At 34.8% G+C, this 17,368-nt stretch overlaps 3 protein-coding genes across 15 annotated transcripts in view; 2 read left to right on the top strand and 1 right to left on the bottom strand.

Annotated features, from left to right (window-relative positions):
- The window catches only part of MED21 (mediator complex subunit 21), a 1,150,573-nt gene that overhangs the window by 617,926 nt on the left and 515,279 nt on the right, over window positions 1–17,368 (bottom strand). The window lies entirely within an intron of this gene.
- BHLHE41 (basic helix-loop-helix family member e41) overlaps window positions 1–17,368 on the top strand; it is a 348,201-nt gene that overhangs the window by 35,662 nt on the left and 295,171 nt on the right. The gene's annotated exons all lie outside the window — the stretch shown is intronic.
- ITPR2 (inositol 1,4,5-trisphosphate receptor type 2) overlaps window positions 1–17,368 on the top strand; it is a 495,967-nt gene that overhangs the window by 401,269 nt on the left and 77,330 nt on the right. For both annotated transcript variants that reach the window (XM_050746648.1, XM_050746649.1), the window contains 2 exons: window positions 4,790–4,965; window positions 14,034–14,198. In XM_050746648.1, the coding sequence (XP_050602605.1) occupies window positions 4,790–4,965; window positions 14,034–14,198 (341 nt within the window). The remainder of the gene's footprint in view (window positions 1–4,789; window positions 4,966–14,033; window positions 14,199–17,368) is intronic.

Raw genomic sequence — 17,368 nt, 5'->3', positions numbered from 1 at the left:
CTTTTTTAATAATTGTATTCCAATTAATAAAATACAGACAGAATGATGGAAATAGAATGTCACCATTTGGCAAACATCACAGTAGTAAAAATTATCCATGGATGCTAAAATTAATGGGTGACCATATGATGAAAAGTATATAACCTGTGTATAATGTACAAGTCTCTCCCCACAATATACTTAATTATGAAAGGAAAAATAATAACTTTAAAGTGGGGGAAATCGCTTTAACTAAGTGATCAGCATTAATGGCACCAGTAATGAAACCCAGCAACATCACGTGCCTCCTGATACAATCACTGACAAGGATGTAACATCATCTTCCAAAAATGAATTAACTGAGAAAATTTCAGACAAACCCCAAATGAGGGCTATGCTACGACATAATTGGCCAGTACTCTTCAAGGTGTCAAGCTTATGAAAGACAAAGAAAGATTGAGGAACTATCCAAATTAAAAGATATTAAAGAGACATGACAACTGAATCCCGTGTGTGACCCTGGTTCAGAAGAAGGACATAAATTGGGCAAATGACCAACTTTGACTAGATAGATGGTAAAAGTGGTCTATCAATGTTAATTTCCTGATACTGATCATTGTAATGTGGTTATATGAGGTGTTGACATTTGGGGAATCTAGGTAAAGGATAAAGTTAAAAAAGAAAAAATAATAATAAATGTAAGGATTCTGTCCAACCCTGAAGTTCCTTGACTCGGTGTAGAAGCTGATTATGAAATCAGCTGATAAGTCTTGCACTACAAAAAAAGAGCTCTGCTTAAAATATGCCACCCTTCTAACCCCAGATCCTAATACATGCTGGTACCAATGTGGTGGTGAGAACAGAGGGATTGGCAGAGGGAAGGAGCCATGTATGCTTCCTCCAAGTATATTTTCCGGTCTGAACACCTGAACTGCTAGGAGTTTCTTGTGCTCAAATAATTGATTCACACTTGGGTTATGATATTAACTGAGAGAGTAGTTTCCCTCCTCAACCAGGTAGTGGGGTACAGTAACCAAAAGGAGACATTTAAGGCAGAGATAATTCTCAGAGGACCAGCCTGTTGGACACTCTTCACCCTCTACTGCAGATAGAGAATCTCCTTTAATTGCCAGGCTTTGAAGAGTTTGGTTTCAATTTGTTCAGGAGTACAGGGCCTATTTTTTATGGCTAAAGGTTTTGGGTTGGGTTTCTTTGGCTGATTGATTTTTGTGGCGTTTGTTTATCATATGCTTCTCTAAAAAGGAAAAGTGCCAATGTTGAGGAATGAGGCTACACTGGTTGTGGCTGAAGCAGCAGCTTCTGGTGCTGGGAATGTCCTGGGAGTCCACTCAGAAGCTGATGGCTGCCACGCCAGATACCCCTATCCTGGATTTCATTTGGCAAAGGCAGACTAGTTAGTGGAGAAAATTGATGCCATGGGAATTCCTTATACCAAGATAGCATGTGATTTTTTTAAATTATATTAAAATTTGTAGTGTAATTCTTTCTTTCTGCCAAGTGCTTTGTGTTAAAGAAAATGAGTTCTTCATGGTGATTTCAATTCCTTCAACTTAACTGTTGATGGAGTGCCACTATGTGCCAGGTACTGTTAAATACAAAGATTGTAAAATACAAAGATTAGTAAACTTGTCCTTGTCCTCAAAGAGTTCACAGTCTAGTTAAGGGACCAAGAAATGAATAAGGCACAATAGTAAAGGCCACCCAGGGATTTCTGAGTGGATATCTACTTTAGCTGGACTGAGGTAGAGGAAACAGAAAGATCTCATAAGGCTACTTGGGAGACAGAGGGATGGAGAGAAACAGGGAATTAAGAAGCAGCATGTTCTGTACAGGAAATTATAGAGTCTGCATGAGGTAGATAGCAGAGCTCCATGATGTGAACTGGATTGAAGCTTGCAATTTTGCTTTCTGGATTTTCTTTCATAAAGGATAAACTTCATACTTTCTAAGATTTATAAATGTATAGGGTAAATTATAAAACTTTTTGTATTATTAAAATAATATCATGCTTATTATAGAAAATGGATACATATATAGAGTATTAAGGAGAGAAATGGGAAAAGAATGGCTTTGAAAATCTGTACTGTCGGCTGGACTAGGTGGCTCATGCTTGTAATCCCAGCACTTTGGGAGGCCAAGGCAGGCAGATCACCCGAGGTCAGGAGTTTGAGACCAGCCTGGCCAACAGGGTGAAACCCCAACTCTACTGAAAATACAAAATTTAGCCAGGCGAGCAAGACTTTGTGCAAGACTCAAAGAAAATCTGCACTGTCTTTACTCTAGAGTTTGTCAGAGAGACTTCAGTTCTCTTTTTAGCATTGAATCTTCAGATAGAAACCAATATGATCATTCTTAGAGAAGAGAATTATAAACATAGCTGTTGGTTTTTTTTTGTTTTTTGTTTTTTTGTTTGTTTGTTTGTTTTTTGTTTTTTTTTTTTTTGAGACGGAGTCTCGCTCTGTCGCCCAGGCTGGAGTGCAGTGGGCGATCTCAGCTCACTGCAAGCTCCGCCTCCCGGGTTTACGCCATTCTCCTGCCTCAGCCTCCCGAGTAGCTGGGACTACAGGCGCCCGCCACCTCGCCTGGCTAGTTTTTTGTATTTTTTAGTAGAGACGGAATTTCACCCTGTTAGCCAGGATGGTCTCCATCTCCTGACCTCGTGATCCACCCGTCTTGGCCTCCCAAAGTGCTGGGATTACAGGCTTGAGCCACCGCGCCTGGCCCGTCAATAGCTGTTTTAAATAACTTTTGAGTTTATTCATTCAAATACGTATTTAGTGTGAACCTATGTGCTAGCTACTATACTAGACAATTGAGTCCTTTTCACAAAGGTATCAAACACCCAATTTTAATTGTATGACTATAATTTCTGTTTGATCAAGGGAAAATCTCAGCAAACCAGATATTGTCTTGAAAAGAATAGGAAAGAGGTAGATAGTTTATCAGGAATTAGTGACAATGCACAATGTGACCATCTATGCCAAATTATTCTAGAATAAGAATGTCACCAAGACATTGCTTATGAATTATGCTGAAAAGTCAGATGTAAATGTGCCTTGAATATGTTGTCAGTTCTAGTGAACTTAAAACCTAAGCTGTGTGACTTGGGGAGTTGATAACTGGAGACTTAGTTATTTATTCAAAACAAACTCACAGAATATATTTTTGTTTATTTACTCAATCAACAAATTTTTATTTGTTGTTCTGTAACAGGCATGGCGATAGGCCTAGGGATGGCCCTCATCCTTTTAGAGTTTACATTCTGATGGAGTCTCAAGTCCCAGTAAGCAAGAGAGAAAGTTGAAGGCATTATTTACTCTATGGCTGTTTGAGATCTGTGAGGTCAAGGCAGTTGGTGGTCAGTCTGTATTTTGGTAGATGTAGAGTGCTTACAAGCCAACATCATCGTAAACACGAGTAGGGTACCTGTATGTTAGCATTGCCAGAGGACAGGAATTGAAGGTAACTTTCAGAGCAGTTTACCCTTTTTCTTTCCCCATCTCCAAATTAATCTTATGAGATTATAAATTTGGTGGGGGGGGGGATATCACATCTCTTTTCCCAACCTCCTTTCATCATTATGTGCTTTCAGAGACAGCATAAGAACAAACCTTGCAAAAGTAAACATGTCTAAATGAATGCTGTTCATTATCTGATTTTTTGTTTGTCTTTTAACAGCTAGCAGGATCTTCCTGCCTATTTCTGAGATGTTAGCACACACTGTGAACTAAGAGTTTTATACAGAATTCATTAAAGGAGTCAAATAATCCCAGAGTTTTGATGACAGTACAAAAGCTATGCACACCAAGTCCTTGAGGTGTTTTGCATGCAGCAGCAAATTTTATAAATAAAGATAAGAGGTGTGGCCAAAAGAATAAGACTGTTATTGAATATTTACCAGAGGACGTAGTGGAAAATCTCCATTTTGTTGTTTCCTTTCTATGTCAGCCTATAGACATGCATTTGAGGCCCCAAAGCAGATCCAACCAGCCCAAGAATGTTGCCTCTTAATTTACTTCTGCAAATGCAGCACCATGTGACCTTCAGGAAAGGATTCCTTGAATGCACATGTCAGTGCAAATGTCAATGAATTGTACTACTTATTAAAGAAAGAATATTTTTGAGCCTCTCTTTTGGGGAGTTTCTAAGAAATCTTATGTGTAACGGAGTTTGTTTTTTAAGACATTTGGAATGTGAATTTTCTGATGATTAAATAGCTAACCATTTTATTTAGAAGTTGAGCTGGCCTTCAAATACACACACTCTTGCGCGTATTCATAATATCTATGCATGTGTGTTTAGCAGTTAAAGCGTGTGTCTATTTTATAAAGGTTATTCTACTAGATTCTTCAGAGGAATCTAGAATATGGAAACTTGATACTAATAGGACAAGACAAGGTTTGAATTCAATTTTTTAATGATTTAGCTATATAACTAATGGTCATTAATCATAAACTTTGAATTAAGGTTCCTGAGAGAGATGTCTATCAAAAGTATTTAGAGAATCATCCTCATATGAGAGAAAGATGAACAATTGTCTGACTTAATAAAAGGAACATTAGTGAGTGTTTAAGTAGCTTGAAAGTAATCACAGGTTTTCTGGAAATGTAATAATGAGTAACGTGTTCAAAGACATTTCCTTGAAATATGAAGAATGTAGATGGGGTCATTTTGAAATTTAGTGGATTATGGCTTTGACTTAATGATAACATATAAAGTAGAGCAGCAAATATTTTAGCATTTTTTAGTTTTATTCTTAATAACAATACATTTTTTCCACATTTTACAGGTACACTTTCTCCATTGTTCTCGGTTCTTCTTTGGATAGCAGTTGCAATCTGCACATCTATGCTGTTTTTCTTCTCCAAGCCTGTGGGTATTCGGCCGTTTCTTGTATCAATAATGCTCAGATCAATATACACAATAGGTCTTGGGCCTACCTTGATACTTCTTGGTGCAGCTAATGTAAGTACTTTACTTAGCTTTATACTTGTTACAGAATTAGTTTAAAAATGTATGAAATATAAAAATATAACTATATGCTTTTCATTCATGTGTGCATGGTGAATTCTAATTTATTATAAATCTAAATTAACCAGAGCATGATTTGTACATTTTTTTTATTTAATTTAGAGTGAAAGAAAAAATGACAGATAAAAGACTGCTATATTTAAGAAAGTAACATTTGGGGAATGACCCAGTTCTGCCATCAATTTAATCCAATCCAATTTTAATGCATTCTGCATCCTGTACCCACAGCTATTGACAAAAATGACTGAGCCATTGTTAATATTCCAAAGTGACATCGTAAATCATCCAAAAAAGATTAAATTATGTTCAATAGAATTTTGAAAGTGAGCACCTTTCATCAAATGACCTAAGAAAAAGGATTTCTATATGAGAAAGTACTAAATTGGGTTCTTTTTATGTGAACAAATTTTATAAACTGATGAAAGTCATAGATATGATGATTTTTTTTACCAAATTTTGAAATATTAGAATAAGGAAGCACATTGTTAAGCTTGAGTTAGGTGAGTTTAGAATAAGTAAACCAGAGTAGTAGTATTTCAAAAAGCAAGTGATACATTTATAGAAATAATTTTACCCGAGAAATACAATTTTGAAGGGACTACCCAACGTTATGCATGGCACAGCCATACAGGGATATTAAAAGGTAAAACCATCAGGCTGATGAAATAACAAATGGCCAGGTAAGAAAATAAGTATTGCTAATCTATATGTTGAATACCTAGGCAGTTTTGATCTTTTCCTGGGTTTCCAATGTAATGTCCTATATTCTGGTATCTGTAATTAGGACTAATCTCCCTTACTACCTTTTACTATATTTAAGGATTGATCATTCAATATCAAGAACATTATAGGTGCTCAGTAAATATTTCCTAAATAAATAAATTAATGAGTGAGTGAATGAATAAGTGAACAATTATCTTTGTATTCTTATATATTTACAGTGGCTTGCAAGTAAAATATATAGCAAATATTTATTTAGTAATAAATATTTAATATTTAGCGAAGATTTAATAATAACTAATATTTAGCAAATATTTGATTAATAAAATGTATTATATTTATTTATTAAAATGAATTAATTAATAAAATAGTCAACCAAACTTTCAAGAATTATAAAGCTGAGCTAATATGGCCAATTCTGTGTTTCTGTGTTTCTGACCTCTATTTTACTACAATTCTTCAAAAATTAGACATGATGTATTTGACAGCTGCCAATTAGCTACAACATTCAGGCAACCAAATTGCCAATTATCCTCAATCATTGTTAATGAAGGGAAGTGTACTATACCTACAAATAAGTCTATCAGTAAATAATTTTGTAAAATTCCAAATATATTATTCTGTAAGTTTCTTGAGGGGAGAAGTTGTCACATTTATAAATGTAATCCTACCTGCCTTACTCCTTCCCAGCTCCGTGTTTCTCTGCTTTAACAGCTGGCATTGAAACATTCAGAAGGTGTTTACATGAACTGAACATGTACCTTCAGTGCCTTGGAAATAAGCTAATTTTACATATTACCAAACAAGCAAATTAGAGAATCTTCATGAATTTGTCTAAATTTTTCTAAGCCTATGTGTTTGACTTTTTTTTCTTTAAAAACATACATTGCATATTGAACTATATTATTTGAAGAAGCAAATAATATTTGTAAACTGGTAACTGGCCCTCAAGAAGACATAAATCCAAGTGAAAAAAAAAATATGAGTCTGACAAAGTGAAATAATAGCTAGAGTTGGGCCAAAAGTAATAATCATTTACTGGGCCTCTGTTATATAATAGATACTAAAAATACCAAGACGATAAAGGAAATGGTTCTTGCCATCCAGAAGCTGATGTGTCATACTCACCGATTTGCATTTCCTTTGTTTTTGGACCAAGAATATATAAAGAGATAAGGAATAACATTCTAATGTCTATTAGGGGAAACCAAAGACATTTGGTATATTTTTCCCCCTCATGGGAGAGGATAAGAAGATAGCTTTTGCCAGGTTTGGTGAAAATAATTCCACTATAGCAAATGACTCTTCATAGAAGAGGCAAGTTTTATATTTCACTTTATTTATGAGAAAAAATATACATGTAGATATGCCACATCTCTCCCTTATTAACTGTAGAAATCTGGGGATTCTAATGACCTTCACAGAATAGAACATCTGTTTGCACAATCAAATGATACATTATGGTCTACCAACTCAGAGCATTTTTTTTTTCTTTTTTAGACAGAGTCTCGCTCTGTCGCTCAGGCTGGAGTGCAGTGGCGTGATCTCGGCTCACTGCAACCTCCACCTCCCAGTTCAAGCAATTTTCCTGCCTCAGCCTCCTGAGTAGCTGGGACTACAGGTGCGTGCCACCACACCTGGCTACTTTTTTGTATTTTTAGTGGAGACGAGGTTTCACCGTGTTAGCCAGGACGGTCTCGATCTTCTGACCTCATGATCCACCCGCCTTGGCCTCCCAAAGTGCTGGTATTACATGCATGAGCCACTGTGTCTGGCTGCTCAGAGTATTTTGACCAAAAAAAAAAAAAAAAAATCAACTTTAATTTGGGATAAACACATTCAATGGAATAATTGTCATTTTTATATTGTAGATATAGATAGAAAAAATTTTATCTATAAGTTTAATATTATGTGGATTAATAAAAATGTTTTAGGTTGGGTGCTATGGCTCATGCCTGTAATCCCAATACTTTGGGAGGCTGAGGCAGGAGGATTGCTTGAAGACAGGAGTTCGAGACCAGCGTGGTCAACATAGTGAGACCTCATCTCTACAAAAAATAAAATAAAAATGTTTTAGTGAGTATCATCTACCTTCATTTTAACATAACAAGTTCACTGCTGGGGATAGTGGCTGATGCCTGTCATCCCAGCACTTTGAGAGGCTGAGGTGGGCGGATCACGCAAGGTCAGGAGTTTGTGACCAACCTGGCCAACATCGTGAAACCCTGTCTCTACTAAAATATAAAAATTAGTATGGCATGGTGGTGCACACCTGTAGTCCCAGCTACTCAGGAGGCTGAGGCCAGAGAATCCCTTGAACCCGGGAGGTAGAAGTTGCACTGAGCTGACATCAGGCCACTGCACTACAGCCTGGGTGACAAAATGGGATTCTGTTTCAAAAACAAAACAAAACAAAACAAAAATTAGCTGGTCATGGTGGCTTGTGCCTGTAATACCAGCTACTCAGGAGGCTGAGGCAGGAGAATCACTTGAACCCAGGAGGTGGAGGTTGCAGTGAGCCGAGATCGTGCCATTGCACTCCAGCCTGCGCAACAGAGCGAGACTCCATCTCAAAAAGGAAAAAACGGCCGGGCGCGGTGGCTCAAGCCTGTAATCCCAGCACTTTGGGAGGCCGAGACGGGCGGATCACAAGGTCAAGAGATCGAGACCAGCCTGGCTAATACGGTGAAACCCCTTCTCTACTAAAAAATACAAAAAACTAGCCGGGTGAGGTGGCGGGCGCCTGTAGTCCCAGCTACTTGGAAGGCTGAGGCAGGAGAATGGCGTAGACCCGGGAGGCGGAGCTTGCAGTGAGCTGAGATGCGGCCACTGCACTCCAGCCTGGGCGACAGAGCGAGACTCCGTTTCAAAAAAAAAAGGAAAAAACAAAAACCAAAAAACAAGTTCACTACAAAGCTATCTATGGTTTATTATTACCCAGGAGGTAGGAAATAAATACATGAAAACATCAATTAGTCATATTTTGTACCTTAAGTTTTAGTACATTTATTAACTTTATTTATTTACACTTAAAAGTTTGCATTGTGTAAGGGGTGAAACTATAAATGCTAAAAGTATAGGTGTCAGAAATAAGAAAAACAGAAGAAGACATCTACCTGACAGTTTTGCCTTAATGACCATCCGAGTTCTAGACTTTAGGCAAATCAGCAAGACTTTGAATTTCATTCTTCTCATTAGTGAAGGGAAGATGCTAAAGCCTGATCTATCTTCACTGGGTTGTTGAGAAGGTGAGTTGAAAAGATTTAGAAAAGATTAGTAACGGTGATAATGATAGAATAGTAACAATAGCAGCTGTTTACCAACTATCTGTAATAATAGATGAAGCACCCTTTAATTGTAAAACATTCTTATTCTGATTGTAAAAACATTTGTGTTTTGGTTCTCGGGGAGTTTTTTCTGGACTCTGTCTTTCACAATGTTAAGCCAATGCAGAAAGTCTTATTTTTGGAAAAGGAATCAAGAGGGAGGAAAATCCTCAACCTGTGTTATGTTACTCAACCACTTAGTACTGGCTTCTTTTTTATTGTCTTCATTCATTTCTAAAACTAGCAGTTGGTCTAGATTTCAACTAGTTTGCCTTGTCACAGAAGTGATCTCAATATTTGAGATATTTCAAAAAATCCAAGTGTTTTTTTCTCAGTTATAAAGCATATCTTATAACCCAGTCTAGTTTTCTTCCCTCTGCACTGCATTGTTGGTTATTGGTAATGGAAATTAATATATTATTCTGACAAATATAAGCACACATTTTATAAATTCGGGGTCACTTAATATTTTTTCATGCCATTAAAATTATTTGTAAATCTCATTTTAATAACTGTTATTTCCAGTCATATGGGTGTTATATAATCTGTTTAACCACTCCATTAATTTTTGTTGTTCAGACTTTTAAATAAATAACAATGTAGTAAAATATCAGCAAAAGATCTTTTAATATCTTCTAAACTTCTTATCTACAATGATTTTTCCTTTCTAATAGTACCTGGAAATGTGTAATTCATTTAATAACTTGGTCTCACCATTTGCAGAGAGAAGAAGCAAATGGAGCTTAGCAGATAGCTAGTCTACTAACAATGAGCCACTGTGTTCAGATTTAATAGGGTAATGTCCCTAGTTACTTACCTGTAGATAGCTTTCTGGGAGACCTCATGTTACTGCTAATTTGTGAGGTTGAGTTCCACCGTACGTTCATTTAACTTACACAAATTCAATGATATATTCAGAGTAAACAACTTTCATTTTATCTCTCTCTCTCTCTCTCTCTCTCTCTCTGTCTCTCTGTCTCTCTCTCCACACACACAGACACACACACACTCTTTTTCACATAATATGGTCACTGAATGCTCCTAACTACTTCTAGTTGCAGAAACAGAAAACTGCTGCAGTGTTGGGGTTAAAGTAGGATGAGCTGAATTTAGTAAGAGACACTACCATTTACATGACCTATGCTTACTGTTCTGTTTTGTCAGCAATTTAAGAGATTTCCAGGGTGATTTTGACTGCATGCAAATTTTGCCTTACACATTGATCTTAGAACCTTGTCCTGCCTTAGATGTAATGCCCCTGAAATGGAGATTTTTGAATCAAACCATCTCATTTTTAGTAAGAAGTTTAACTTACATGGTTGATGAAAATATGGTAATTGAGTTGAAAATCATAAATTCAGTTTTACCTTTCAATAAATAAGTAGACAGTCTTTTTCTTATATGATTTATTCCTAAAAAATAGGTCATGTTTTCCCATACGAACAATGTAAGATGGGGATAGAATTCTTGATCAGGGACGGAGTACCAAATAACACCAAATGAATAAGGTAAAGACAAAGATAAAGCAGCTATAAATGTCTGTGATCAAGTAAAATAGTAACATGTAAAGGATATCACACAGAATTCTACAGCTATGAGGGAGCTTAAGGATTATTCCCTTCTAAGCATTTCATTTTAGATATGAGAAAACAAAGTCCTATAGACACCAGGAGGATTTACCAAAGCAAGAAATTAGTGGCAGAGCCAAGACTGCAACCAGATGACCCGCCGTCGAATTCAGTGTCTTTCCACTATACTGTACTGTTAAAAGTCCTGCAAAGACATATCAATAACTATAAAGTATATATGAAAACACTACTTTCTTGAATAACTTATTTAACTGATAAAGTATCTAATTAAATAATTAGTTAAATTATTCAATAAAGTAGCATTTTATTATTATTCAGTAATAATCGTTACATTATTGGTTAAATAAGTAGTATTTTCATATATACTTTATAGTTTAATTAGTTAAATTATTTACTAATTAATTACTATATTGTTAACTAAATTAATTAAATATATTAATTATTTAGTAAATAATTAGTAAGTAATTTAGTTGTTTAGTAAATAATTAGTAATGATTTCATAATTCACAAATAGGTAATTTAAGTAAATTTAAATAAATGTAATGAACTTACTTTAGTATACATTAATTAAACAAACATTAATTTTGCTTTTTTTTTCCAGAAGACCTATTGGTAAATCATTTGGATGGTGTATTATCATTTTTAAAAAACTGTCCCAAAGCTTGCATTGATGCTGTTTCAATTCCATCCCTTTCCCCACCATCACACAATTCACCTCATCCCCAACAAAAACTGTATCAGGGATGGCTTTGAATAATAGACAGAGTAAGAAAATATATATAATAGGACAGTTATGGTCCTTCAAATTGACATTTGTGTGTTGACTTGAGGAACCTCTTAGCACCAGCTCAGAAGAGCCTTGTGACCATCTTGCCCAGTTTCCTGGGCACACCATCCACTTTTCGTCACCCACATGGACCCTTGCTATAATGGCATTGACAAATGAAGAACTGGTTAGACAATGTCCACTTTTTAATGACATGAAAAGGGAAACTGTTTTAGCAACTTGCTCATTGTTGGCATAAATATTCCAAGCTTTCATGGAAAATTCTGTATGAAAACAATTTGTAAATTTCATGAAGAAAGGAGAATTCACAGTTCAACTTCTTTCCCACCCAAATCATTTATTCCTGCACATATTTCCCCTTCACATGAACACTTTAAAACAAAAGGACACCAAGTTCCCTGTTTTTGATCTCAGCAGAAATAGGTAGACGCCACTGTCAGTATCAACTCCACTCCACGTCAAGACTTAGTGAAGAGAACAGGAATCTATTCGTCAAGCTCTAGATCAAGGTTCAAAAATAAAACAAAAACCAAAACCTGAAAACAAATAAGGCAAATCTTTATTTTTCAGGTGAAAATGGTGGAGTCTCTTTTAGGAAGAAATGTAGCCTTGTTTTTGCATTATTTGAGAAATGAAACGTATTGTTCTTTTTGATAATTTAAATTCAGTGTATTTTTTTCCTCAGTATATGGAGCTTATAAATAGTTTTTCTGCATCATTTTTATGATTTCATTTAGAGAATTAGAGATCATATAAACAATGTGTCTTAAACATATTCATCTTTCTGAAAATTCATGACTCCATTTATTAATTTTATTTTTATACAACTTATTTCTATTTCATATTGAACTCTGGTGGGTGAATCAAGGTAAATAGTACAAATTTAAATAATAATGGGCATTCAAAACAATTTAACTACTGAGTATTCTTCTTCTGGACATTCTTTTTCACCATTTTCAGGGGTGTTTATTGTTAAATATGTCATATAGATTAGCATTTTTATATATTTCCTGGGTTTTAAGATAATAAGTTCTTATAATATTAAACCTGCTCTTGGGCTGAAAATATAAAGGCATCCATTCTGCTACAGCTATCCTTAATAATAGCATAAAATATTGATGATGAAACACTAAACAGTGAAGTAAGACATGAATGAAGTAACAACATTGATTATTGAGAGGATGCTTAATCAGCAGGGGAGAAATTTAGGAAAGTTTTGGCCTTTTTAGTTGCTATGTTAATTTGGTTGGCTCTTCAAAACATGTAGTAGTAACCCATTTCTCACTTCATCTGTACTGATTTGAACTTCAGAAATGGAAAGGAAAAGGTTTTCCAATCCCCCGAATTTTGCATCTACTTCAAAGTGTTATGGTCCTTCTTGTGTTATTTAAAAATCATTCCTCATAATTTGTTAATATATATTGAACAAATCAACAATGTTGCAAAGAGCAACCTGTTTTTCCAAAGTTAGGACTGGACATTTAAGGACAAATATGGTTCCATTAGATAACCTAAAGAACTCGGAACAATTAAGAAGAGCAAACTGTAAACCCTTGAAATCTGTAATTCTTTCCTTGATGACTTAGACACAAAATTGGCTCTTTGGTTTATAATTACTGCAGTGATTCTAGAACTAAATAGATGGTGCTAAGTTTATAAATCAGTGCACACACATCGTTGTTATTGCCAAAGGATCTCAGTATAAATTTCTGCATTCGAAAATTATGCCACAAAAGGCAATATAAAATGTGGTTTGAATATAAATACTGTACATGGTCAGAAGCGTAATAAACACTCCAAAATGTTTATTGAATTATTATCACACATAGGGCTTAGAAAATATATACATACATTAATTTGACTCAGGTATGTAAGTATATTTATATTTTCTACGTATATAAAGTAAATTAAATGCAAAAATAATTTTAATCACTTACTTGTTTAAAATACTACTCAGTAGACAAAGTCCAGAATGAAAACACAAAATCAAGAACAGCTCTCTGGATATTTTCTGAAAAGATATTTTTCTGTTATAATTACAGCATAATAAAAACATTTTACATATTACAGTTACTATAAAAATATAATAAAAGTAATATTTTTAGGAGTCATTGTATTAAGGACTTCATACGTATTATATCATTTAATCATCTGACGGGTTCTATGAGGTGGAAATTCTTTTATTCCAGTTTTTCAGAATAAACCATTAAGTCCTTCAACTGCATGGACTAGGTCATACAACAGTAATGGAAGAGCCAAGATTTAAATCCAGACCTGTCTTGATTGCATAGTCTCTTATCATTCTCTCTCTTCCTGAAGCTGCAAAGGATGCAAGTTTTGCATGTGTAATGTTTACCTGCCAATTTGTAAGCAATACTGAAGAACTATAAAATGAGAAATTATGAAAAAAGTCATGGACTTTATGAATAATAGTTTTCATCCGTGTCAAAAAGTCATAGATTTTAATGAATAATAGTTTCATCCATGTCAAAAAGTCATGGACTTCATGAATAATAGTTTTCATTCATGTGAGTTTCAGGATAAATAAGACAGTAATCTCTAATCCTTTCCTCCCTTTAGCTTTGTAATAAAATTGTATTTCTGGTGAGTTTTGTTGGAAATCGTGGCACGTTCACCCGTGGGTACCGAGCAGTCATCCTGGATATGGCCTTTCTCTATCACGTGGCGTATGTCCTGGTTTGCATGCTGGGCCTTTTTGTCCATGAATTCTTCTATAGCTTCCTGGTGAGTACATCGCTATGTGGACAATCACTGCTGAAAAAGTACACAATGCTGCTGCTTCTTATGCCTCTTCCTTTGATTTTTTTTTTAAGCAAAGCCTGACATTTAGGACAAATTATGTTATTTTTAGAATTTCCTAGGAAAAGCGTGAATTATTATCATTCGTAGTCTTTTTTTCTTTGGGAAACCACACAGGTGGTGGAGTTCTTTATTTCCTCTCTGAGAAGCAACCAGTCACCCCACCTCTTGACCCAGGCTTCACATGACAAGGGCTGCTTTTGCTTTCAGCCAACTAATATTTCCCTTTACATTTAAAGATTCTCCTACAGAGTGTGGGAGACAAAATAGGAGTATATTTTCTTCGGTACTGAGATCACTGTATTTTATTTATAATATCAAAAATTGTGTGTACCTTTAGAGTGGCATGTAAGTAAAATGAGGGGAATTTAAAAAAATCATAGCAAAAAGGCAGTTGTTTTAAGAACAGTCTTTTAGTTTTCGGTTTAATATGTCATTGCTGTTAAACTTATCTACATATATTTAACTCATTAAGCAGCTCTTTCAGATTTTTTTTCTAAAGGTTGCTTTTTAAAAAAATTCTGATTTACCTTCCTACATATGTACTGGTTTATAGCCATAAACCAGGAGAGGAGTCAATACACATATGTGATAATATTTTGAAACTTAAAAAGCACTACCAGGTTACCATCATGATGCTATAGGAACAATTTATTTATCTTTCCAGTTCATAGTTGGCATGCAGTGGAGAGCATTGTCCAATGAGATGATCCCTGAAAACAAGTTAAAGATCTAAAAACATTTTGTTGAAAAATTTGGCTGAGTCATGAGGGACAAATCCAGCACCTCCTGCCTCCCTATTATCTAGCACACCCATTTGAGAAGACTGAAATGAGGCCAATTTTCCATATACCCTAAAACATTTGAAAGAGCCACAGTGAAGAGTAGATTTGTCTATTGTATTTTCATATAAACTTATAGGCAGTTAAGTTAGATTATTCATTAGTAGATATTTTTTCTGTTCTAACAATCTATATGAATTCTTTTTGCCCTGATTCACCAGAAAAAGTTCATTTTTTAACCTGTTTGTGATATATAAAGTCCTATTATACCCAGCACTTTTACCTGACATGTAATATTCTATAATTTTTAAACCACTTTACTAAAGTATGATTGACATACAGAAAGCTCTACCCATTTAATGTATAGGATTTGATGAATTTATAATACTTTTGTGCTCAACTTTCTTGTTTATAAAATGGATAGGGATACTATGGGAGACTAGGAATATCAAGATCCATTAAACAGAGAATGTGTTAGTCCATTCTCACATGGCTATGAAGATACTACCTGAGACCGAGTAATTTATAAACAAAAGAGTTTTGATTGATTCACAGTTCCACATGGCTGGGGAGGCCTCAGGAAACTTACAATCATGGTGGAAGTTGAAGGGGAAGCAAGGCATGTCTTACATGGTGGCAAAAGAAAGAGAGAAGAGCACAGGGGAAACTGCCACTTTAAAAACCATCAGATCTCCAGAGGACTCCCTCACCATCTCAAGAACAGCATGAGGGAAATCACCCCCATGATCCAGTCACTTCCAACCAGGTCCTTCCCCTGACACATGGCGATTACAATTCGAGATGAAATTTGGGTGGAGACACGGAGCCAAACCATATCAGATAATATGAAAAACATGTGAAATTATGTACTCATGTTTATGTTTTTACTAACCCCATTTTCTAATTGTATTTTCCTCTGGTCTTTTATCTTTCAAATCTTACAGTATTGATGCTAGTTTGTTCTTATTGGGTTGGTTCTGAAAAGGATATAGTCTATTTTGATGTTTAGAGTACTAGAAGAAAATTGTAATATACATAATACCAAAAATCATAAGCATATTTTTAAAAGATTTTTTATATTTGAAAAATATGTGAATATTAATTCCCTGTTGTACCCAAAATTGTCAGTCCTTTATCCAGAATAATAAAAACCACACTCTAGATTTTGTTTTCAGAAATAAATGGAAAGAACAATCAGCCTGCCCAATGTCAACAGCTTTTGTAAGATTCTGATTCCATGGGCCTAGAATGGAACCCAGGCATATGAATTTTTAGCAAGCATCCCAGGAGCTTCTGAAAGCTATAAACCTTCTCTAGAGCTGAACTACAGCACATTGCCAGATTTTTTTTTCTTTAAACCTCTGCAGAGTTAACTTAAAGAAAAATCTCGACTATGTCAACTTTCTGCTTAAATAAATTTAATAAGCCACAATGTTGACAATTTGGAAGTTGAATGTGCATTAGTTAATTTGTCTGTACTGAAGAATATTGACTTTATTTCTAAAGCTGACTGCTCCTTCCAGGAGGTAAATAGATAGCAAAATAGACTTTAAAAAAAATTAACCATCATAAAATAGCAGTTTCCTAAGGTGAGCAAACAAGTTAATATCTAGATAGCAATTATTTGCAAGACTACAATTAAATTGGACAGTAACTGTATAACCCTCAGTACTCAGAAAAAAAATAGACCAAGGCCCTGAAAGCGTATATGACACATAATTGATCATTTCAGCCAGTTCAGAAACTCTAATTACTGCCCACAGATAGAAGACAAACTCCAATTATTCCAATTTTTTAAATACTATTCATTTCCAAACAGACATTTATACCTTTCTAAAAGTGAATGTGATTTTATTGCATTTAACCAGATTTTAATAATAAAACATGTACTTTCTAATGTATAATTTCAACTTTATAATGTAGCAATAAATTAAATTGTCCTTAGTGTCTACTACAGATTACAAACACAGAGCTTGACTAGTGCGTAGATTTTCTATTACTGAAGACAAAATAGGTAGTAACCTATTAGAGAAAGTCAATTAGCAAAATTACATATTATATTTTTGTTTCTACTTCCATTTCCAAGTATATACTTAAGTAATAGGTTTTTTCCTCATTATACCCTGTTACTAAGGAAGGATGTTTGCATTTTCCAAATATTTTTAAATTTCATACTTTTCCCACTGCATCAGACTCATGAAACTCTTCTTACAATTTCACCTCTAATCCCTTGATTAAATAATACACTTAATGAATTTCTCAATTATTCATCACTTACGAGGACCTAATTTGCATTCTCACTTAAGCCATTTT

The sequence above is a fragment of the Macaca thibetana genome, chromosome 11 (assembly GCF_024542745.1).
Source record: "Macaca thibetana thibetana isolate TM-01 chromosome 11, ASM2454274v1, whole genome shotgun sequence".
NCBI classification, from domain to species: domain Eukaryota; kingdom Metazoa; phylum Chordata; class Mammalia; order Primates; family Cercopithecidae; genus Macaca; species Macaca thibetana.
This window is presented reverse-complemented; position numbering and strand designations above follow the sequence as displayed.